At 48.7% G+C, this 25060-nt stretch overlaps 1 protein-coding gene across 7 annotated transcripts in view; it reads left to right on the top strand.

Annotated features, from left to right (window-relative positions):
• The window catches only part of Cacna1c (calcium voltage-gated channel subunit alpha1 C), a 562276-nt gene that overhangs the window by 42971 nt on the left and 494245 nt on the right, over positions 1–25060 (top strand). For all 7 annotated transcript variants that reach the window (XM_026788226.1, XM_026788225.1, XM_013352952.2 and 4 more), the window contains exons 2-3: positions 10739–11060; positions 15680–15785. In XM_026788226.1, the coding sequence (XP_026644027.1) occupies positions 10739–11060; positions 15680–15785 (428 nt within the window). The remainder of the gene's footprint in view (positions 1–10738; positions 11061–15679; positions 15786–25060) is intronic.

The raw sequence follows: 25060 nt of genomic DNA, 5'->3' as shown, positions 1-25060 counted from the left end.
TATGCAATGTGGGCCAGCTCCAATGGGCCAGTTCTAGGAGAGGTGCCAGAGGGGTGCAGTGCCTGTGCCTTGGTCTACCCTGCAGTAGTGTTGGATGAGACCGAAGTTGGAACGATACCCAGCTGAGGCTCTGACGTCTGGTGTTTAATGGCGCTTGAGACGTATTTAGACAGGAGTCTGGTTCGACTCACTTGTGAAGGCATGTTTGTGCATCTGCATGTATGATTTATTTGATATTTGAAAGTAATTTATAACCAAGATGCTTTGAATCCTTCCCTGGTCCTGGTGTCACTGCTGAAAGCTCCCAGGAAGTGCTTGTGGAGGGCAGGGCCTGGGCTCCCTTCAGTGTGGGTGCAAATTCTCGTTATTCCTGCCGGAAGGATGACTTGGGTATCTTAAAGTGCAAGCTTCTGCTTTCTTATTTGAGTTATAAGGGTTTTTTTTTGGGGGGGGGCTTATGTACATAGCATTGGTGAGGATTACAATAGGAGCTTGGACGATCTCAGAACAGTAAACTGGAGAGTCTGTACTAGCCTGGGTGATGGCTTTCCCACAGCTGCACAGACGGATGCCCCCGTGTGTGTCTTCCCTGGCCTGTTTACTGCAGCCCTCCCTAAAACCCCATGAGCAATTAGGGTGGAATCTCATACAACTGGTTAGGATGAGTGTCTGGACGTACAAGCCATGTCCAGTGACCATTCCTACTTCCTCCTCTGACGGAATGGCAGCAGTCCAAGTCCAGCTGTGGTTATCTTTTGTAAATGGGCACATCTGGTTTGATGAAGACCGTTTGATTCAGGGGACAGTCCTGTATAATATGCAGGAATGGAATTTATATCTGGCTTATTTTGCATATCACAGTGTTTTCCCTCATGTTGAAGCACGTGTCAGAGTATCCTATCCAGGGTTGAACAATATCCCAGTGCAGGCCACATCTTGATAACCCATTGATCCCTCGATGGGCACGTGTGCTGTCTGGGGTCTCTTGTGAATAATGCTGCTGTGAGCCCTGGTTCGCAAATACCCATTGGAGCCTTTGCCTCTTAAGAATTTTGGGTGTTTGCCCACTAGTGGAGCTGCTGGGTCAGGTAATAATCAAATATTTAGTTTTCTGAGGAACTTGCCCCCTGCTTTCCAGTGGCTTACCGTGTTTCACACGGCCAGCAAGACGTGCGGTGGTTCTGTTTTCTGTATTTTTGCCAACACCTGCTACTCTCTTCTGATCCTGGACGCACTAGTTGTTGTACAGTGTCTCTCTGGCTTTGTTCACTTCCATGTAAACTATGGCGAGCGCAGGATGGAGTCTTCTTTCCTGCTCTTCCTAGATGAATGCCCACGGGTTGCCCTCGGCTCTTAGGCATAGGGTTTCAGGAGGTTGTGACTTCCTGTGCACATGCTACCAGAAGGCAATGAGTAGGGAAGCTGGGTACTGCTTCTCCATTAGAAAGAGCCCTACTGTCATTTAGGGAGGGGAAGTAGAGACACTTAGCTTAAATAATGGGCAGGAGAGGCATTGGTAGGGTAAGACTGGTTGGTGAGAATGTGAGAGCCAAGTGGTGCCTGACCCTGAGGGCTTCTTACAGTGTTTTTAGTATTTCTTTCTGAAAAGGAGGAGAGCTAAGGATAGGACTTGCAGGGGTGAATGCAGAGCAGAAGGGAAGGGGCTGGGAATGGGGTTTAGAGCGCAGAGATTTTGATCTTGGTCTTCCCACCAAACACGGGGACAGACTAGATCCAGAGAGCTTTATATTGGAAAGGAGCTTATTGTCTACCTGCGGGTTTATTGATGTTGGTTTTGTTTTTGCCTCCCACCTTGTTGTCTGCCTGTTGGCAGAGGTTTTGGGGGTTAACAAGACAAATGGATGTGATCATTGTAAATGTAATGTACGTAGCGTCATTATTACATGTACCGGGAAAGGGAAGCAACAAGGGACTGATGTGTCTTTCTTCCACCTTAGTGAGGATGAGAGACATCAAGGAGAAAGACAAGCAGGCCCGAGTGGCTCTGTTTCTGTACATATATTGTTTTCCAGTGTGGCAATGTGAGGGGTAGCACCTCCCCTCTCGGCCATGCAGCCCCAGAAGTGGAACAATTTCAGAGCCTTTCCTTGATGGACTTCTTGGAAAGGGAGCAGCATTTTATGGGTTCTGGATCTCTTTGTTATTTTGTTTCCTCTCACAAACTGACACTTGACCTGTGCATGTGGAACGCAACAATTTAAAGAGATGGTGCTTAACCCAAATGATTGTATAGGGAAAATACTAAATAATAGTAAAACACTGTTCATGCTTCTCTTCTCTGAAAGAAGGTAGCCTTCCTTTGTGACCTGAGGCTCTCTGTGTGGGTATCTGGAAAGTTCTTATTAATAGCTGTTACTATTTGGGTAGAACTTTCAGATACACAATCTCAGTTAGTACTCTGGGTTGTTCTGCAAGGAATGCATTGCTAATTCTGCCTTTCAGAACAGTAGATAAGGCCCAGAGCAATGTCTGTTTACTTGGTTCTTTATAGACTCGGGGGCCTGGGTGCAGGTTGTGTGACAAAACTTTCCCTGGTGAGAAGCAACACACTTGTCTACTTGCCCCAGATAGGGAACCCACAATAGGCCCAAGAAAGTAGACCATCAAAGTCCAGTTTGGTGAGTTTAGTGAACCAATGAATTTTATTTGGGTTACTCACAGGAGTAGGGGTGAGGGGTTTCTCACAGGAGCAGAAAATGACCCAAAGACGGCTGCATCACCAAAGCTTACCCCAGTGTAGATGATAGCCCACAAAGCTTGGAACAGAGCACAGTGTACACCCTGCAGGCTGCGAGTGTCCTGTCCAGATGCCTCAGGTCTAAAGCTCTTTAGGGCAGCTTGTTTCTTTTATGCTTCTTCCAGGTAATGGTCTGGTTGCAGAGTCTTTGCAATTTTTCTCTTTTCAGAGTCTTCTTTGCTGCTCAGCTTTCTACCATAGAGCGGGACTCTAAGCTTTTATTGCTTACTCTGGCAAGGAGGAGCTTAGTGAATCTGGTCAGTTTCAGGGACTTCCTGAAGCTATTCTGAGTTGTTTACCTTTCTGCTTAAGAAGCTTTCCCTTAAATGGAATGTTTTCATCTTCAGGAAAATGTTACACAGTAGTGTGAGACCACATAGCTGTGCAGCTCATGGCAAGACACGTGCCCTCTCTGATGTCTGGTTCTGCTTGGACTTCTTCCACATCTTGTGGCTGGCTAGATAGTCCCTAGGAGACCTGGTCCAACTAGGTGTCCGGGCAGATATAGGAGCATGCCTCACTTCTGATATGCCGTCCTGATCTCTTTCATGGGTGTGCATCAGTGGGAGCAGAATTGTCTCTGGACCACATAGAAAGAGAAATGAAAAGATCTGGCCTCTTCTTAGCTTCCTTCCAACCTTGGTCACCTTCAGCCCACATAGTTCTGTCCTGGAACGCCTCTGCTGGGAACCCCTGGCTGTGTGTCTACAGCCTTGGCAGCAGGTGGCACAAAGTTGCCAGGAGTTCATGTAGAGGGTGTGTGGAACTCCCTGCTCCTCTCTGTGACAGCACGCAGGTGTTTGCCAGGTGGACCTGTGCCCCCTCTAGACGGGGCTTTCGGCAGTGGGACAGGAGTCTGGCACTGGTGTGTCTGTGGTAATTCTGGTGGAATCTGTAATTCCCTTACCAAAGAATCATTCAATGTGCAGAATTTGGAAAGTGTAATAAAACGTGAAAGTTATAAGGGTTGAACTCTCAGCCGTCCTGCAGGGTTTTGCCAAGCTGCTATGTCACTGTCCCCAGACACCAGCTACCCCAAAGACTTCCTGTTTGTCCAGCGTGATGTCTGTCCTCAGGCAGAGCCAATTCTATTAACTTCAGCGCCGGAAATGCTGACATTCAGTAGACTCAGTGAACTCACCGAGTTTAGGTGCGTTGTCTCTCGGTGGTGGTGGTAAGCAGCAGAAGTGGAGGTCTCCCTTTCCTCCATGCCAGGGGAAACACAAAGGAGTATTTTACTGTTCTTGTGGTTTGCCCTGAGCAGTTGAAGCCTCAGATTTAGCTTCATGCATCTGCAGGATTTCCCCTTCATGCCTGCTGGTACCAAGGATAAAGTGGCATTATGATTAGTATCTACTGCGGAAAGGTTAACCTTGATCAGGAGCAGATGGCTTTCCTCCGTGGGACTCTCTTTTGGGGTTTCTTCTCCTCTGTCACCTTCTTGAGTTGTTGTGCTACCAGAAGTGTAGAGAAGAGGTTTCTGTACTGCGTCTGAGGAGGTGTGGGTGCTGTTGGCATGACCGCTTTCTGGTTAGTGTGGCCTTCGGAATGCTCAGGTTCTCCACCTGCCTTCCCTCCTGCCTTTGGCGGGTCACTGGAGGAAGGTGCTCTATTAAAGGCAGTGCTGACCTACTGAGTGGGGGAGATGCTGCAGATGCCCTTGCCCTTTGCTGTCCCTTATGGAGCCAATATGATAGCTGTGGGCTGCGTCATCTCTTCTGGAAAGACTAGGAAGAGTTGGGATGCCGCTGTACTGCGTTCAAGTAGTTTGGGTGCACAGCACCAAGACTGATGCATGCAAGGGAGGTTTTCATTTCAACCTCCCCTCTCAGCTTGAGGACCACTATCAGGTTTCTCTCTGCCCATTGAGGAAAATCGTCCCATACTTATCTTTTGAGTGTGGGTGAGGTAAAGGTAGTCACGGCCTTGTTGTCTGTTGGATCTGGGAATCCTTATTCTTTGTTCGGTCTTTTTGCAGGCAGTGGTTATTTCAAGATCAGAAAAGCCACCCATCTATCATGTCCAGACCGGTTCTTGGCTGCTCCCCTCCCCCTCTTAGAATCAAGTGCTTAATAATCTCCCTTTCCTACCTCACACTCCAGTCTTCACCATGCACTTCCCTGAGTACTGCCCGGCGTGGTAGTCTCCAGACTCATGTGGCTACTCAGGTGGAGATTAATTGAAATGAAATAGAACTTAAAATGTACTTCCTTAGTTGTACCAGAGACATTTCATGTGATCTACAGATACATTTGCCTGGTACCTACCATATTGGGTCATTCAAAATGATGTTCCATTTTAACTATTTTAAAAGTTATAATTGGACTTAGATATGGTAGCTCATGCCTGTAATCCCAGAATTTAGGTGGCTGAGGCTGGAGAACTGCCTTTGGTTTGTGACCAGATTGGGTTAAGTATTTGAGTGGCTAAGGCTGGAGAATTGCGTTTAGTTTGACAAGATTGGGTTATATAGTGAATTCTGGGCTCAGCCTGGTCTGTAGAGTGAGACTCCGTCTCAGAAAGTAAAAACCCCAGGTCCAAACGACAGCAACAAAGCTGCACTGCACAGCTCGCTGTAGTAGGGTGACATTCCATGAGCTGCACTGCACAGGTCGCCGCAGTTAGGGTGACATGCCCTGAGCTGCACTGTACAGCTTGCTGCAGTAGGGTGACATGGCTTGAGTTGCCGTGGCCACTTTAGGAAGAAAAGTACTTGATGCAGGATTCGAAGCATTTAGAGTGAGCAGGAAGGGTTGCGGGAGGAGGCCCTAGGATGGGCTTGTAGGAGTGACACTCAAGCAGCACCGTGGTGGAGGGGACTGCATTTGGTCAGGAAGCTGGGAAATCGCAGCCCTCTGTGCCCTGTGAGATTAGGACGCTGCAGGCAGGACCCTGAAGCTCTGTATCAGCGAGCAGATCCCCGCCCCTCCTGGGTAAACTTCACTTTGGGTCTCAGTTGTTCAGTCTCAGAGCTGCATTAGGAATTCTGGCGTCATGGAGACTGAACCTTGCTCAGCTCCTTGCCTCTGTAGTCCAGTAAGATAGCCTGTCGCTCCATGCCACAGGGTGACCCTTGAAGGCCCACCGGGGTCATCCATGGAGAAGCTGCTCTGAACTGGTTATAGGCAGTCTTGGCTGATTCAAGACTAGGAGACAGGGTCCTCTTGTACTTTAGCCACCAGGTTTGTCCTGGTTTAAGCCAGTGCAGCTCCTGCTTGAGGATGACTACTGTGCTTTTAGGGGACTATGGGGCCCTTGTCATCATGGGGAATCGACATATGTAAAATCCCGAGAGATGTTTGCGCAGGTCTTGGGTGGCTTCTGCCCAAAAGAAGTCCTTTGTGTGCTCAGAGACTCTTGAGTGACATCAGACTCTAGGAGGACATCATTTTGCAGCTTTTCCTTCCTGGGGTGAACTGCCTTCTGAACTAGGGTATTCTTCAGGACTCACCAGCTCTATTTGTGGCAGAAGGCACATGACCAACGAAGATGGCTGTGCTGTTGAAGCTCATACCTCTTCTATGTTTATGGCTCATTGGGGATCTGCGTCTTTACTTAAGGGTGGCATGGAGGAAGGGGGGGGGGTGGGAATACTGGAAGCTACAGGTTGGGTTCTGCTTCCTTGGATCAGAGGTTTTAAGGCAGAATTGTTAAAGCCAGCTCTGGGGTATGTAATGGAACCACTAAGCAAAGAGCAGAGGGAAGAACATTCTGAGAACATGTGAAGGCACTGTGGCAGGCAAGAACCGGGCATGTGTGAGGGATGAGAGGAGTCCCGGATGTAATAAGCTCAGGGGAGTTGGCCTGGGCCGGCATGCACAGGCTTCAAGAAACACGACAAAGAGTTTGGGTTTGAAAATGATTGAAGCAGGAGAATGCGAGGGCCTGGTTTACTGTTTGTATTTCCCCAAAGAGCATGGCGACAGGTTATGAGTGGGGCTTGCGCTCGAGATGGGGAGTCTGGTAATGAGAGCAATGTCAGGGGTTCCTGCAGCGTTTCTGGGCAGGCAGTGGATGGTGGCCTGGACTAGAGTGGTGGCACAGGAGGCAGAAACCATTGATCACCTCCGTTCCCTCAGAGCTCCTCCGCTGTCCATGGAGCAAGTGGAAGGACTCAGTGCTCACAGTGTAAATGGACAGAACCCATCAAGGAAGCTTTTAATGGTTGCCTGTGGTCTATTTCATGTCGGTTACCTCTCTGTCACCATGAAACTGCCAGAGACTCACAGCTTTAGAAGATTCAATCCATGGCCCATTGGCTCATTGCTTTCAGATCTGTGGGAGGCACCGCATTGTGTTCAGGGAGTATGTCTTGCACCTTTCACCTCACAGTGGCTGGAAAGCAAAGGACAGGAAGAGGCGGGTTATTATATTCCCTCAAGGACATATCCCCAGTGAGTCAAGTCCCTCTCATCAGGTCCCACCCCTTGAAGGTCTGCCACCTTCATGTGATGAGGATGAAACGTATGAGCCCCCAGGAAATGCCTGCGATACAAACCAGGACGATGTTGTTGGTTATCAGGACATTGTTATTGTTATAATCACAGCAATAGATGTTGAGCATCCTCTGGAGGGGGGAGTGAATGAAAACAAACCACGCCATTGTTCCATCACTGCCTGGGAGGAAGTGAGGATGCACCTGTCCATTCCCTGGCTGGAATGTCTCTCTAGGCCCTTGCAGGGCAGGGTGGTATGAGGGTAAGGGGTCTGTGATGGGAACCTGTTTGTGTCCTTGTCCTTCTGAGAAGAGGAATTACCTGCATGTAGTAGGCATGGATGTGGCTGTTTTCAAGGGAGCCCAGTCACCGGACAAATAGGATAAGCAGAATATGCTCTAGACTTCGTACCTGTTTCCATGTGGCCTGGTTTGCTGAGCTGCTATTCTGGGATTTTCTTGGGCACCAGAGCATCCATGGATATAGCCCAGTAAGGCTAGAGCCAGATCAGACTTAACCGGTGGCATCAGTTCAGCTGGCAGCCAGGAGGCAAAGCTTTGAATCAGCCTTATAATTTGAAAATTGGTCTTTGTGTTGGGTGGTGATTTTGTGCTAACAAAAAGCATCAGAGAAACAATGCAGGCTGCCCTACCTTCGTGGTGTTACTTTGGACTCAGAATCCTTGCTACAAAGATGGGCGTTCCACACTCCTGGGACTCCTGGATGGTTGTAGTTCTCATTGTGAGTGCTCCTAGAGGCACGCCTCGAACCTCAGGTCCGGATGGAAAAGTGACTTGGAGAGACCAAGGTCACAGTCTCCACAGCCCTCATGGAGACTGACCTTGGAGAATACACTTCTTACCTTTCTGCATGTGGACAGTTATGATGGAAGTGCCCTTTATCACTCAAAGGCCGTAGCAGTATTTGAAGATAACTGTATTCTTGTCCCCTGGCCAGGGACAAGTTGAAATTACTTTCCCCTGCACTCTCAGGCCCTTGCGTATGTGCTTTCTCCAGATGGCATGTTCCATAGGTATCCTGGTGTTATGAAAATGGCTCTCAATATAAATAAGGAACCCTATGAAGTATGAGGGTGCTCAGGAGTCCGTACAAGAGGCCTTGACATTGGTGGACCCCTTGGCTTGTTCAGGGAGACCCTGCCTTTTGCTTAAGGTGCCCAGGAACCCTTGCCAGTTTTTACACTAATGCTTTCCACCTTCGTCTTAAGAGTCATCCCAGAGCCCTAGCACTGCTTGGTTTGTTCACAACTGCTATGTGAACAACGGTGGTCCTCGACTGAAGGCCATTGTAATGCATTGACATGAGTAGGAAATTGGGGTGCCGCAAGGCTGCCAGTAGGGGAACATGGCTGCTTTTATAGATGTGGGGGAAAGATCAGTCCAGGAGCTAAAACAGCATCCACTAAATTCTGCCAATGCCAAATAGAGTCTAGAATGTCAAGCTTGCATGCCACAGATAGAACAGAAAGCAGGGAAGAATTAAGTTACAGCCCAGTTTGCCAAACCAAGATGGAACACAGGGCTACTTTGGAATTGGTCACGCCAGTGCAAGAAAATGAAACAGGGATACTTTCCACTCTCAGTCACCAGGGAGGTCCCTGGGAAGTCACCATAGGTGTTAGTATTGGAGATGGTGCTCATTAAATATAGGTATCCATCACTTTCTCCTCTGCCCAGAAATACCAGGAGGTGCAGATGTATTCCTGGGCTGTGTGCACACACGTGTGCATGTGTGTACAGTGTTGAAGGAGCTGAGGAGGGAGGGGTCTAGTGTGGCAGTTCACGGTGAGTTCTGAGTGCAGCCGAATCTTCCACTGTCTCGTTTTGTGACCTTTAGTGAGTCATGTGCTCCTTTGTTTTCTTGTGTGTCGAATGAAGGCACTTATCTTGCCGCTGAGGAGAGCAGCTCTGCTTCAGCTGCCTTGACTAATCCAAACCCATGCCCTCGCGTTCTGCTCTGGAGTCTTAATAAGGAAACCCAGTTCCCAGCCTTCTTGGGACCTTCCTTACTTTATACTTCGGCATCTATATATTGAGAGCAGGGCAAGAAATGACAAGCTGTGACAGAGGGGTCTGTTCTTCACAAGCCTGGTATTCTGGTAAATATTCTGTGTCCCTGGGGTGCAGCAGCTGCCTGGAGACACTGGGCAGAGCAAGGGAAGAGAGTGAGGGGGTTGTGTGGTGAGGTGAGTGTGCCAGGGAAGTGGGTACAATGGAGACGCTTTACCTGGATCTGTGGAATAAAGCACAGGTCCAATGCTACAGACAGCAGACAACAGCTGTGCAGGTGGCTGATGACAGCTGGTACCAACGAAGGCCTGATGTGCTCGCCTTTCTATCCAGTGGGTGACGAGTGGATGGCATCTGTGCGTTTCTCACACCTTCCCCTCTGTCCACAGTAGACAGCGATCATCTACTATGATAAGCATTCCTCTTGTGCCCGGAAACGCCTCAGTATCCCTTCCTCACCTTTGTGGAATCTGATGTCAATCATTGGACTTACAGTTGAAATTTATTGCCTGTGGCTGTTGTGATGGGGAATACAGACAGACTTTGGAACCCGGAAAGTGTGCTGAGCACTGGGCAAGCATGTTGCTTGGCTCTCCTTTGATTGCATGAGATAAGTGACGCATCTTAACTGAGCAAAAACTAAGTTATTTTAGTGACTTAATCATCTCAGTGGTGGAAGAAGGTGGCTTGGGGCAGGCCCTACCACAAAGGTCCCAATAACTCCCAGGAGTGTTCCCTGGGACCTCATTGGTATGGTCTTGGAGGGGGGCATTCAACATCCAGATCACTTGGCTGGATAGGAGCTTCCTTTAGCCTAGCGCCTCCCTGCACTGCATTTGTCTTTGCTGTAGGAGCTCCAGTCAGTGTTGAGGGTATCCTCCCTGCAGTGTACTGTGTTTTTGCATCGTTGGTTCCTGAGCTGGTGTGCCACTCATTAACTTTTCCTTCTTCCTAAGTCCTATACCCTACCCTCATTTCTCTCTTTCCTTCTTTCCTTGTAGCTTTGGAGCCTGTCTTGGAACTCACTCTGTAGACCAGGCTGGCCTTGAACTCACTGAGATCTGCCTGTCTCTGCCTCCCAAGTGCTGGGATTAAAGGCGTGCGCCACCCCTGCCTAGTCTCCCTTTTCTTTTTTAAGTAACCATTTTATTCGTGCGTTTTTATAAATATGTTAAGGCCCATATGTTGCCTTAATTTCCCCTTCCTCTGTACTCTTTCTCACTATCTCAGTGCTAGGAAAGCACAGTCTCACCTCTTGTGTGCCTAAGTCAAGTCCGTGAGACCAAAGAGCAGAGCGACATGTTCACGGTCAGTTGAACTAAGTTAGGCAAGGCCTAGAATAGATTTCCTGGCTGTAGTTCTCAGCATACATATTAGTGTTTTATGGTATGTCGCCTCCCAAATTCCCGCAGCAGCCTGATAAAAAGTTTGTTTTTTTTTTTCCCCAAAAATTGTGTCTAGAATCCAAACATACTTTTCACCATAGTAACGGTAGCCTTTTTCTCTTGTTGCAGGTTCCAACTATGGGAGCCCACGCCCCGCTCATGCCAACATGAATGCCAATGCAGCTGCAGGGCTCGCTCCCGAGCACATCCCTACTCCAGGAGCAGCGCTGTCCTGGCAGGCAGCCATCGATGCCGCCCGGCAGGCCAAGCTAATGGGCAGTGCTGGCAACGCAACCATCTCTACTATCAGTTCCACGCAGCGGAAGCGGCAGCAGTACGGGAAACCCAAGAAGCAGGGTGGCACAACTGCCACGCGGCCACCCCGTGCTCTGCTCTGCCTGACTCTGAAGAACCCCATCCGGAGGGCATGCATAAGCATCGTTGAATGGAAATATCCTTTATGCTCTGGGATGGCCGAGGTGTTTGTTCCTTGGATCTGCACGGCGGAGGGGGGCGGGGGCTGGCTTGCACTCTGGGGATATCAAGTGCAGACTTGCACTGATGATGTTAGGTTTATCTTATATTTACTGCCCCACCGATGAAAGTTAGAATTCTCGACCTCCCCGCTGGACTCCATGGGTCACTATCGCAGAGGACAAGGTCCCAGAATTTGTTGGTATTACAAGCATCCCTAAACCAAAAATCCAAAATCTCAATTTTCCTAAAGTCTAAAACTTTTATAGTATCAACACAGATGGAAAGTTGTCCATTTGATCTTCTGTGACAGGTTGCAGTCAAAATGCATGCTCTAAATTTGTGTTGTCTGTGTGTATAAGGTGTACATAGGACATAAATGAATTTCAAATTCAGACTTGGGTCCCATTCCCAAGATTTCTCATGAATCTGAAGAGATTCCAAAATCCAATCATGGATTTAAGCGTGAAATGCTTTGAGTCCCAAGCATTTGAAAGACAGGGCACTGGGCCTGTCACCAGTAACTTTAGAGAAAATTTGTATGTATCAGTGTGGAATATGAACTTGTATCCACTCTACCTGTCTACGTAGTTTTCATTGTTGCTGCATGCTGCTTTATAACTTTCTTTCCTATGGCATGGTGTAGCAGTAGCTCACAACCTGACCTCTTTCTGGTGTGAATGGACCAGGAAATGCATGAGAACCCTAGGGCTTGGCAGCAGGAATTCTCAGCCTGGGCTCTGCACTGGAATCACATGGACAGGTTTATCAAATTCTAGATGCCAAAGGTCCCACTCATCCCCAGACATTCTACAGAGTTCTCCAGGCCAGGCTCTGGGATAGCCAAGGTTGAAAGCATCATCTAAAGTAATGTGTATCTACTTTGAACACACAGGAAGGAGTGGAAGCAGGGTCCTTTAGGAACCGTGTCTCTTAAGGGCTGGAATGTTACCATGGACACCAGTCTTAATGTCTGAGTATTGAGTTACACTGGAAAAGACCTCAAAGCACAGCCCTGACTATCACCAGGGATGAAATAAGTCACATGAAACTCCCCAGGACACGTGACCAGGAATAGACAGCATTAGATCCCTGACACTTAGTGCTAGGTATTTTTTTTTAAACTCAAATTCGAGTTAAGAAATCAAATTCAATTTTTTTTTTAAAAAAAACTCGATTCTTTCCATTTGGATGGAGTGTTCGTCTCATTTGTGAGTTTCTAGGGAAAGATTTAAAACCCTTGGGTAGTGGTTGGAAGACCTGGGGTGGAAATAAAGTTCAGAGGTGCAGACAACACCCATCGGGAATAACTGAATTCCTTTTCCAAAAGTAACTACAGCAGGATGCAGTTATAGCAGCAAGGGCTGCTCCTAAATTGTCTAGTCTGCTAAACTGCACATAGTCCATGAATGGGCGAGAAACTAGACTTGGTTAATCTTCTCAGGCTGCCTTCAGAGCCATGGAGTAAGAGAACTGGGACCCAGAGATAACTACTCTGAAGGGAGAGCAGGGAAACCCTGAGATCCAAAAGACTTCCCATAAGTTGGTTTTACATCCAGATTCCCCACAGTTAAAACCCATGCGCTTCCCAAACTCCCTGTGCTAAGTACTTAGTAGTGTGCCAGAGGACTAGGCAAGACTGGATAGTAACTAAGTAGTACTAGGTAGTTACTAGATGCAACCAGATAGTTATTGGTTGGACAAGATATTTAACAGGTAGGACAAGGTAGTTACTTGGTGGTATCGGATAGCAAATTACTAGGTGGGACTATGTAGTTACTAGGTAGAAACGGTTACTAGATGGAAGTAGTTACTGGATGGGAATAGATAGCTATCAACTTGCATTCCAGTGTAGGTCTGCAGGGCCCAGAATCCGCAGCCCTTCCTGGATGATTAGTGTGGCTGAGCCTCCCGAGAGAGGGTGCTTTCCCACCTGGGCAGAGGGAGGGATGCAGCACACAGTCTTAGCTGTGTGAAAGCTCCAGACTGCCGAGGTCAGATGTGGAGAGAGCCTATGTGCTCAACAGCTCTTGAAGAGTGGGGCCTGGTGTTGTTGTCAGATGGACAGCTTAAATAGCGATTTGGTTCTTGAAGGGGTCATGGTGCTTTCTGGGTGTTCCTCTGCATCTCACCTGCTCTCCCTGTCTGCTTGTTTGTCTTCTTGGCTGACAGAATCCTCCAGTGTCAGCCTGGGGCTTTAGTGTGTGGCAGTAGGTGCTTGCTTGTGCGTATGTGTGCACGTAGCAGGGAGGGTAGGGGGACAGCCTTTGAAACACTCAGGCTTGGCTCTCTGACCTGTAGAGACAGTGAGGACATCTGACCAGTAGATATTCATGGGGCCTGGCTCAGTTGCCTTCCTGTACCCCTTTCTGATAGGGCACTGGACATTAAGAATGGAACCTTGCAGCCTGGGCTGATAGTCACTGTCCTGAGCAGGTTGGGGTGTGGTTAGGAAGAGGGGCATGTGGTAGAGGGCCAGGAGCGCTAGCTTTCTGAAATACCCTCAGGGCCACCTCGTACAGACAGACCAGCACAAAGTAGTTTCAAAGCTGACTCAGAAGCCTACTCTTTGGGATGGGTCTGGGTCTCTAACTTGATGACTTCAGACACAACACAATCTTTGTAAGCTTTAGTTCCTTCCATTAGCAGTAGAGATTACTGTCTCTTTCCAGGTGTTTGGCAGTGGGACAGGGAGTTGGGGGTGGGGAGGCAATCACCACAGAGCCTCTGTAGGAGTGCTAGATCCTGTCCTTGCTGTCACCTCCCTAACACCAGCTCCTGTCTCCATTGCTGTTGGATCCTGGCCACCTCAGGACAGCAGGTCATGATAGTATGAACTTATTGCTTTGACTGGGCCCTGAGCCTGGCTTTGCTCCTTGCCTTCTGGAGATCTTGGGCAGATGTGATGGTGGCCATGTTTGTAAAGGGGAGATTAGTTAGGCCCTGCTCACAGGTCATCTGGTGATACCAAGACACATGAGGGCAATGGCTCATCTTAAGAGGCATCCTCAGCTCTGCCCTGGGGCTGCTGGGGATTCATCAGGAAATTCAGATTCCCCCTGAGTGTAGAACTCTTGTCCTAGCGTAGCGGGCCTTTGACTCTAAGTATAAATGCTATGGCATGAGGTGACACTGGACATGGGGGCAGGAGATGATTTGGAACAAGTAGTCTCTAGGGCATCTTCCTGCTTCAGAGTTTGCTACTTCTGTGAGAGTTTAGTTGGTCCCTTTTCCCTACAGTTTTCACCCGTTCCTTTCCTCTCATTAGGTTCAGTGCTGGTTAGTTTTTTGTCAACGTGGCACAAGCCCAGGTCAGGTGGGGAAAGGGAACCTCAGTTAAGAAAATGTTTCCCTTGGATTGGCCTGTAGGCAAGTCTGTCCAACATTGTCCTGATTAGTGATTGATACAGGAGGGCGCAGCTCACTGTGGGCAGTGCCACTCCTGGACAGGTGGTCCTAGGTTGTATAAGAAAGCTGACTGAGCAAGCCAGTAAGCAGCACCCTCTGTGTTCTCTGCTTTTGCTCCTGCCTCTGGGTCCTTGGCTTGAGTTCCTGCCCCGGCTTCCCTTTGCGATGGACTACAAGCTATAAGCTGCAGTGAAACCTTTCCTCCCCAGGTTGTTTTTGGTCACAGGGTTTTATCACTGCAATAGGAAGCTAGTTAGAAGAGGCTCTGTGAAAGTGGCTGGGAACTTAGTTGTGGGAACCCAGATTGGGACTTTCTGTGAAGCCTCCCTTTCTTGCTTTCAGCGGTGGGTGTGGTATGATCTCTGCAGAAAGGTGCTGTTACATTAACCTACTGCTTACTGTGTCCTGCCCTGATGTTTCCATGGTGAGAGAACATCAGAGTATGCTGTTACTGGTGAGTGGACCCTGGCATGATGCTCTATAGCCTAGGCCATCACTACTCGTGGTAAGAAGACCCATTAGTGGGGCCTTGTACACTAAAGACAGGACCTCTGCAAAGCTAGTATGCCCCATTCCTCTGCAGAGCCAAACCGGCAAGGGGAGGCAATCCCTACCTCTGACCCCACAGAGCAGATCCTGCCTGGCTTTGTGGAGTCCTAAACCCTAGGGAGGTAGAAGACTCTCAACTTTGCTTCCAAACACTGAAAAACAAAATCTGTAGATTTCCATGAGGGGTCGCTTTGTGTAAACCCCTACTCACTGCTCTCCCTACAGTGTATGCATGGGTCCACTGGTGACAGGCATGAGCCATGAACTGTCATGGAAATGGGGTTTTGGTGGGGGGAACCCTTCCTGGGGCAGACAGAGCTCTTTACCCCAAGCTCACATGAGGAAAATGAAATCAAATGTAATCTAAATAAATAAAAGGGGGGAAGAAGTATTTAGAGATCTGTGTTTACTCTGGCACGCGACTGGCCTCCACTGCTCTTGACATATTAGGAAAAAATTTTGGCGGGGGTCCACTAGAAGCACTTAAAAGGCATATGTTTCTCTTCAGAATACAAGGGGCTTGGAATGCATTGTTTAAACAGAATTCTTACGAATCTTTGATTCATTAAAAAATATATAGATGTATGTTTGTTTCACTTGTGTTAACGGTGGCATTGATTTCCTTAACTCCTTTCTCAGACCATTTGAAATCATTATTTTGCTGACTATTTTTGCCAATTGTGTGGCCTTAGCGATCTATATTCCCTTTCCAGAAGATGACTCCAACGCCACCAACTCTAACCTGGTAAGTTTGGAGAGTCTGCGTTTCTTACTACTTGTGGCAACTGAGCTTACGCCACATGGGTTCTGGGTGCGAGGTCGGAGAGAAGTGAGATGTGTGTTTGACAGGTGCCAGGGTTTGGCACAGCTCAGATCTTCGGGACATTTTGTTTTTTATTCTGATCAGTACCTGCCTTACCACGGTCTAGGTACCGATCTTACCTGATCGGAAGACTGTTCCAATCAGGCGGCTATGAGCCATGCGTGCGTAGGGGTGTGAGAGTGGTGGCTCTTGTGTGACCCAGATGCTCGGCTTAAGTCTTGAGTGCAGGTGTTAGAGTGAGCGTTCTTGGATCATCAGTTGTATTTTGAGTGCCGCTGTTCCATTGTGAGGCTTTGCTTGCATGATCATAGCATCCTGCATGATTACATGATAAATAATTTCTAGGAAGCTTTTAGCAAAGTTTTCTTTTGCGGCCAAGAGGTATCATTGAGTTAAAATGGCTTTATTTTTATTTTATTTTTTACTTTTTGGGGAAAGGCGGCTTTCCATTTGGATTGCACAGAGGCCAACACTGGCAATTTGGGGTTAGAATTTGTTCATGGAAAAAGTGGAGAGCGTGTTTACTTTTGGCTGAGTGTGAAGTCATTGCAAATGCAAAGGTCTTTGCTGGTCTGGGCATGTGAGGCAAGCTCTGGAATGCACTTGGCAGAGCTGGGGCTGCCTGGAAAGCTCCAGCAAAAGCCTGCAGAGGACTCTCGACTTTCTCCTACTTGCGCCGAGACATTGGTAGTCTCCATGTGATTTTCCCAAAGCATGTTTGGTCACCGAGCCCACTGTCTTGTCTGTCACTGGTGCCTTCTAGTTCGATGAGATTGGACTTGCATGGGGTCGGTTTAGGAGAAACAGGAATGTTAGGGGATTTTCCTTCCTGTAGTTGTGGTTCCTGACGCTGTCAAAGGGCAGGGGGTCCCATTTCTTGCAGAACCTTCTGCATTTCCAGAGATTAAGTCTCTCAACTTGTGGGTCTCGACCTCTTTGAGGGTCACATGTAAGATATCCTGCATATCAGATATTTACATTATGATTCATAACAGCAACTTTATAGTTATGAAATAATTTTTGGTTGGGAGGAACTGTGCTAAAGGGTCACAGCACTAGGAAGGTTGAGAACCTCTGGATTAGATGCACTTTTTAGAATTCGCTCCAATTTCCTCAGCTTTTGCTATTAGCTACAGACCTGTACTAGGGAAGGTGTTATGTCATGTGTATGGGCTGGGGTTCTTCTGTGTCTCATGGCTAGTATGGGGGCCATGCACTGAGGATAGCTTCCCAAGGTCCCCGAGATAGGCATCAAATACTGAGTGATCGTAGGGCTAGAGTCAGTAGGCAGGACGTGTTCTCTGTAGTTCATGCAGCCCTAAAGGTATGACCTTGTTTCTTAACACAAAGAAACCTTTTCCATGTCAAGATTGTATGAGCTAAAGTGCCATCCCAGAGTAGGATCATTTCCCATTGGTTCTGTCTCTTTGAAGTGTTTGCCTCTCTCCTCTGCTGCCCTTCCTTTGAGCTCTTGTCCCGTCATTTAACCTGAGGGAGCTTCAGAAGTAGCTCCGGTTGGAACTAATTCATATCTGTTCTCAGACCAATGTATCCGTGGCTGGCTAAAACCCACAGCCTCTCTCTGTGAGATGGCGGCCTGGTAGGTGATAAGGAGCCAGCGTTGAACTTGCTCTTGGGGTGGCTAGACTCAGGAGACGATGGAGGGGTGGCAGTTTGCTTCCAACCACAACAGAGTGATGAAATGTTTTAAAACTAGAACTTACCAAAAAAAAAAAAAAGAAAAAGAAAAAAGAAAAGAAAGGAAAACCAAGTTGGATAGTCAACGTTGGGTAGATTTATGGCAAGTTAATGATTCTTTGATGTATCTGTGGCTCTCATCCCATTCTCTGCCCTGGAGATGAGGACATGTAACCAACTGGTTGGTGGGGGAGGCGGGAACCAAGGATGAATTTGAAAACCCTATAGCCCAAACAACCAAGCCCCGCCCCACATGTGGGCGGAAGTACTCTGCTGTGGAGATACCCTGGGAGTGCTGTGGCCTGGAGTCTGCCCCTCCTTCTCTAAGGCATCCCTCCTTGACAAAGTCTTCACGCCTCCTTTTCCCTCAACAGTTTTGACTAGTCTTCCTCCATAAACAGGAACTTTGCCAGCGATCGATCCTGCGCCTCTCATTTTCTTTCCCTCTCTCTCCTTGATCTCATCTCTCTTCCCTAGCACAGCAGGAAAGCCTTTCCCTAAGGATACAACTTCCAGGACTTGCTTCTCCAGCTCTGGACCCCTCTGCACCTCGGCAGTACTTCCTACATTAGAGGCTCTTGGGCCTGGCAGCTCCTCCCGTACTCGCCTGTCTGGAGATTTTAACTGTGCACAGACCGTGTTGAACCCCTTCCCATTCTCAATCATTTGTTTAAGTTTTCTGTGTCTTAGTTTCTTCATCTATGAAGTGGGAACAGGAGTGCCTACGTCACAGGCTTGGGGTGAGTTGGCAGAGTCAGATCGTAGCAGTTCTTAGCAGTTCTTCGGAGAGCACTGTAGGAGGGGATGAAGTGGGGCTTCCCAGTGCTGGGTGTTGTTACTGCCTTTTCCCAGACTTGTCTGGTCATTTCTGCTCTCCAGGCTCTTCTTTTAGTGGTACATCTTGGCTCTTGTGGTCCTTTGGTAAATGTTCACAGCAGGAGTCAGGTGCTACCGTGAGAGATAGAACCCACGGCTAATAGGGAAAGTGATGCGTGGGTAGATATCCACATAATGCAGGGTCTTATGAGAGGCAATTTCAAGGTCAAAATAGGTATTTGGAGCTGAGGCCTGTGTATAAAGCCATGTGGTCACACTTTATAGTGCAGTACTAGCTTGGAGTGAACGAGAAGAGCCAGGTGACAGGACGCTTCAGTGTATACCAACCGCTGGACTCCACTGCAGGCAATGGGGAGTCCCTCGCGTCTCTGAGACTAGGAGAGAGTCTTGCAGGGTGAGTGAGATGCTGAGATTGTGCCTCAGTGTTTGTGAAGAGGAAATGAGTGTTGCAAGTTTAGGCTGGCAGTGACGGTAGGTCCAGAGATGGGGGCGGGGTGCGATTAGGAAACAAACTTTTATGGCCACATGCATGCTGTGGTCTTGGGACGTTGATATGTATGCACTGTGTTATAAGCTAGAAGGACTTCAGGAGGGTCCCACAGAAGGGGCCTGAGGGACTGGCCTAGTGAGGATCTGTGGAACATGTGAATGGAGATACCTGTGGGTGATGGGGGGGCTGGACACTCCAGCTCATGATGAGGGAGGAGATGAGGGAGGAAGGTGAAGAGGGAGAGGAGGGTCCGCAGGACAGAGAGCACCAGGAACAGAAGGCCCGTGTTAGACTCGGCGAGCACCGCTGTTTATGGAGGTAGTAAAGGGAGGCGAGCCAGAAAAGGACTCGTGGAAAGTGAAATCCCGTGGTGGGGCCTTGTAGGCAGAGAGGAAGTTATAAAGTACCCAACAGGGACTCGTTGATGGCTAGGCTTGTCGTTACAGTGACCAGAATCAGGCGGCAAGAAGGCTGACTGACTGAGATGCTGGGGTGAACTTAGGCTCTAAGGAGAAGAGACCCTTGGTCTGGGTGTGGATTCATCTGTCTTGACCCAGGGGGTGTGTCACAGCTGCTCACGGAGGCTCTCTCTGGCCAAAACAGTCCTCTGACAAAAGTATTCACTGCCCCTGGAAAGAAGCTTGAGAATCCCCCCCAACAGGTTACTAGTTTGTCTTACTAGAGAATTGCCATTTCAGAGTGCCGACTTGAGCCCCAGCAGGGGAGAGACCAAACTGTGTCTGAAGCCAGGGTTCTCAAACTCTCTGACTTGAGAATTGTACGGCACCTGGGGACATACAATCTATGTTCCCAGACCTGCCCTGATTCTGAGTCTGGAGTGGGGTCCGTGTAGTCTGTGTTTTTCAGGTTTTTTTTTATGCTTCTGAAGCGCGAGGCGGAGGGGGGGGGTATGCCTTGCTCTTTGTGAAAAGTGATCTAGAATGTTCTCTATTGTGTGAGTGACTCCACCCTCAGCTCCCTACACAGTCGGTCTCTGTCTACCCACAGCTCTCTCGAGGATCCAAACAGTAAGATGACACATGTCAACTGCTGGGAGGTCTCCCACTCTGCTGGGAGCAAGAGCAGTTTATTTAGCAAGGCATGCTCGCCCCAGTACAGAGCCTGTAAACTCGCATGTGTGCCTGCTCCTAGTCTAGGTTTCTCTTGCAGCTCTCCCAGCTCCCATTCGTCCCCATTTCTAACACTCGGCTTACTTTTGTTAACAGATTACAAACAGTCCAGAGTAGAGCCGTAGTTGTATTTTTAAGGTAGCTCCTTTGTCTAAGTGAGTTTATGTGGTATATGCCACATCTAGCGCACATTTCCGCGGCCACATCATCTTGGTTACCTTTTCTTGGTACTGGTGAAGTGAGTGAGGCTGAACTGGCCAGTGGCATGACATTTCCACTGCTCCTAATCGCTGTCCTGTTGTTGACCATGCCACCCACGGTGAAGTACATCATTTATAGCACAGCCACTGTGAGCCCTACCTGCCGACAGCTGTTACTCTGTAGGTAAATTCTGCCGTGCCTGGCGAACAGCCTCTGCCAGCCAAGGGAATCTATTGTGTGTGCCGAATGCCCGGCTCTCTGTAAACCCTGAAGTTCACAAAGACTTGGCTGGAGTTGACTGTTAAGTGGACATGCTGGCATTTGATGTTTTGTGATGAACATGTACCGTGTGCTTTCTAAGCAAGGGCCAGACCTGAGTGCCATTAGAGAGGAAGGCAGAGCAAGAAGGAGAATTAGGTGAGCCCGGCCTTTTCCTCTTCAGAGTCTGGAGTGACGAGCTTGGGACATGACAGTCCCATGCCCTGTTGTAAAATCAGAGCAATTCACTGCGCTCTCACCTGCTGTGAAGGTTAAATGAGGTGGTTGTGAGAGGCATGGAGCCATGCCCTGGTGTACTGGGCCAGCAGACACTTCCGTCCATTAGAACTAAAGACTGCCACCCAGATGTCTGGGAGCATGCTAGGATCTGCAACGCCTCAGGATGACCTCAGCCTCAGAAGGCGAATGCAGGAGGATGGCTGTGTGGCTGGGCTTTAACCTGGATAAGCTGATGCATAAGGGAGCCTGGAAGGGACAATTCTGTGACCCTCTCCCCCCACTGCCTGCCCTGCCACCAGTCAGTAAGCTCAGGGACTCAGTGTGTCCCCATTTTTGGACATTACTAGGTTGAAGCCTGGCCTGCATTTTGACTGCTCCATGTTCTGAGGTGTGACTCCTGCTGGCCAGGCCCGAGGAATGACTAACAATGCCTTTGTGCGTTTCTCTACACTCCTCTCAGCGATCTCTAGTTAAGTACATAGTCAGTTTTGCCTGGGAGTGAGCTGTCTTCCTCTGGGTTGGTACAGCTACAACAATGGCATGACAAGCAGGTTTTCCTGCTGCCATCTGTGTGTCGTCCTAATTGAGCAGACATACTGTGTAAGTGTACAAGGGCTGTAACGTACACACTGCATAACCACAGTCATGAGCCACAGCACCCCTGTTTGCTTCTGTAAACCTCCTCCTTCACATAGAGACGCGGCACGAGGCTGCAGAAGGCAGCCTGTTTTTAAGTGAGAGGAAAAAGCTTAGACCGGCACACACGAAAAGACTTTGACAGAGCAAGGCCTCCAGTTAAAAAAGAACCAAACCAAAAAAACCCCCAAACGAAACAAAACAACAGCAAAAACCAAAACAAACCAAAAAACAAAACAGCAGTAAGTGTGTGTGAGCAAAACCAGAATGGGGCGGGGGGGGAGCTGGGCTGTGCAGGGAGAGGCCAGCACTGTGGCCCGCAGTCAAGCGCTTAGCTTAACTTCGGTTGTGTCTTTTTTGGCAGAGAGAACGTAACACCTTTACTGCAACTCCTCCAGGTGCTAGAGATTTGCGTATACTATTTATAATCCCCCACCGACACATGGCCATTTTTATTTCTTTGTCTCCTTAAAGTGGGGATTTAGTTCATCTTGTCCGAGACTGGATCTCAGGTGACTGGCCCCTGCCTGGCTCTCGATAAACGATTTTGTTGAGTCAAATGACTGAAGGCCGCCAGGCTTTGTTCTTCCTTCGTGCATGCGGGCAAGGAAATGAAGGCTTATAGAAGTAAGAAGACTTGGCGAACAAGGGGCAGAAAGAGAGTTGCAACGAAAGTCGGAACAAAAGTACAGCATGGGCCCTTCGCGCCGGTCTTTGTGGAAAATGTTTCAAAGATGAAGCTGTGACAGTCCTAGCAGATACTTTGAAAAAGCCAACCAAACCAAAACAAGATCAAACTTGTTCCTTTTCAAAAGCAAACTTAATTCATTTGAAGCTAAATGGAGTTAAGCAAATTGTTCTAGGACTTCTCTGAGTCTATTTAAATACTTTTGGGGGGGGGCAGTGGGTGTGATGCCGGCCATGGGGCACAGGGTCTTCTGCCTGCTAGACACATGTTCTGTACCTGAGCCCCAGGCCCGACCCTGTCTCCTGATGCCTGCTAGACACATGCTCTGTACCTGAGCCACAGGCCCGACCCTGTCTCCTGATGCCTGCTAGACACATGCTCTACATGAGCTCCAGTCCCGACCCCGTCTCCTGATGCCTGCCTACCTGATCCCTAGTGCCGACCCCGTCTCCTGGCTTTAACACAATAACGACAAACACAGCTGACAAATCTGTGTCATCAGAAATTTTGTGGTGCTCCATGATGGGTGCCACTTGTTACTGGGGACACTGGGATCCCTTCTTAAGGTTTTTCCTCTCCTCAATTAAAGAATTTGAGGACGACTCAGAAGGAAGATTGGAGACAATTTTATTAGTGTTTAAAAGGAAACCACAGGCTAGGAAAGCTGTCAGTTTTGGCAGCTGTCCAGAGGAGAAGGAAAAGAGCCACGGGTTTCACATGGAGGTTCAGCAAGAAGCCCCATGGCAAAAGGGGGTCGGCTTTAGAGCAAGAGTGAAAAGGGCCAGAGTCTAGAGAAAGCGACCTTAGACTCTCAGAGCCCCTGAGACAGTGGGAGGCACAGACCTACCAGAGCTCCAGACTTCTCAGGAAGTGTGCAGAGAGCAAGATCCTGGGAAGGAAAAGCAGGCTATCTCACCAAGACAATACTTACTCCTCCACCTCTTAAGAGGAAGCCACTTCCTGGGGGTGGGGTGAGGTACTTCTTAGCCAGGTCATTGACTAGTCAAACTCGATGAACCTTGTGTTTTGTGCAGCTCGGAAAGTTGGGTTTCTATTCAGGCTAGAGGCAGACTCTACTCTCTAGCCTAGGAAGAAACAGCTTTCCCTGAGTGGCTCTGGCGATATTTGTATGTGCAGTTGCTGTCCTGTGTACGTTCAGACACAAATGTGCTTAGGTGGTGTGGGCTGGATATGAGTACTGCTCTGCTTTATTGACGTGACCACCAAAGCTCAGAGACCATAAACTATTTGCCCATGGAAGATTAGTGTGAAATGATTATGGGATATGTACTGCCGGTTTGTGACCTTATCATCCCGGCCACAGGTGTCTGTCTCCCCATATCTTATGGTTGTTCCTCATTTCTGGCCCGACCAGGCAGAGGAGGCACAGGTTCCTCAGAAAACTTCATAGAGGTTTAAACCACAGTGTAGGTGATGAGTTTGGGCTAGGACCTGGTGAGGCAAGGCAGAAACACACACACACACACACACACACACACACACACACACCCCAAAACCAGCAGAGAGCCTTAGATTTCTGGTTGAGAGCGTGGCAGTTCACGTGGGTTGGCAAGGCCCTTGGTAGATGTGTGGCTGATCAGGGTGCCTAGGTTATTGTTTGACTCGGTGTTTGCACGCTCACTGTTTCCAGGGGAGAAGGCAGTGTCTGCTTTGCATTTGCCCGTGGAACACAGGAGGGGACACTTTGAAGTCTAAATATGATGACCCCTCTTGCTCTGTGTTCACTAATCCCTATTCACTCTAGGGGAAGTCAAATTGACTCCTCATGTAGTGGAACCTTTTCCCAGGCACCTTGGCACTTACACATATGTGAAGAAAGCCTTCTAGAATATAAAATAGAGACCCCTGGATCCTTAAGAATAATGAACATATTCCATCCTCTTTGGGGGATTGCTTCATCACTAGGAAAACTGGACTTTGAGACTTGCAGCAATCCTGTGAAGCCATCAGGGGACGGAACGACTTGTTGTGTGCCTTTGCAATGAGCCGTGGTGTGAAAAGGTTTGGGGTCCACTGCTCTGGCTCCTGCCTTCTTCTCTTCCTTCCTCTCCTGTGGACTCGGGAAGTCATCCACGGTCCTTGCTAGCTGTGTACAAAGTAAAGGCAGATAGGCTTTGATGGCTGGCTTACCTGTGAATGAGCTACGTTAGCTCTGGGGACGGCACTGTTGAGTTTGGCTGCGCGGTGCCTGTCCCCCACTACTCGCTCTGTTCTCGCGACTGTTCCTGTGTGACTGAGGCACTTGGATCTGTGCCTTCTGACGACTTTAATGTCAGCACTCACTGCTGGCAGTGTTTTAAGTACACGACATGTGTTAACTCATTTAGTCTTTTCAACAACCCCATCAGACTCCGGGTAGAATTACAGTCAGCCCTTCACTTTCTTATTTATGTATTTCACTGACATAATAGGGAGTGTGCATATTTGCCATAGTCACCCTCTTTTTAAAGAGGGGAGAGGCGCAGTAAGCTAACTTGTGTGAGGTCACAGCCTGGGAATCAAAACAGTAGTTCTGAGGTCCCATCCGAGTAGGTGGCTCCTGAGTCTGTACCCTTACCTGCCATGTGGCGTGACCTCCCTGAGGTGTGGGAGGGTCTCCTGTATCAGGAGTGAAAGTCCTCAGGGTGTTCTGTGTCTCTGAGTATCCTAGGGTCCACTTGTCTGCCAGGGGAGGGCATCTGCTGGCTCCTGAGACAGGGGCTTGGGTTTGAGACCTGGCTTTCCCATGGACCAGTGACTCATGTTAGCTGAAATCTCCAATCACAGAGGACTCTAGGCATTTTCCTAAATAGAGAAAACATTGTGAATTGGAATAAGAGGTGCACTTCCTGAGACAGGTTTACAGCCAGAAAGAGAACTCGGAAAGCTGCGTGTGAGCTCCAGGTCTCCTGGGATCTGTCACGTGGTAGCCTCAGGACTGGGAACATCAGGTAGGGGGCTATAAGGACATCCAGCTATGGGTACCCATCCTGAAGGTGTCCTTCCCCTACCTATCAAA

Source organism: Microtus ochrogaster, unplaced genomic scaffold (genome assembly GCF_000317375.1).
Source record: "Microtus ochrogaster isolate Prairie Vole_2 unplaced genomic scaffold, MicOch1.0 UNK1, whole genome shotgun sequence".
NCBI lineage: Eukaryota > Metazoa > Chordata > Mammalia > Rodentia > Cricetidae > Microtus > Microtus ochrogaster.
This window is presented reverse-complemented; position numbering and strand designations above follow the sequence as displayed.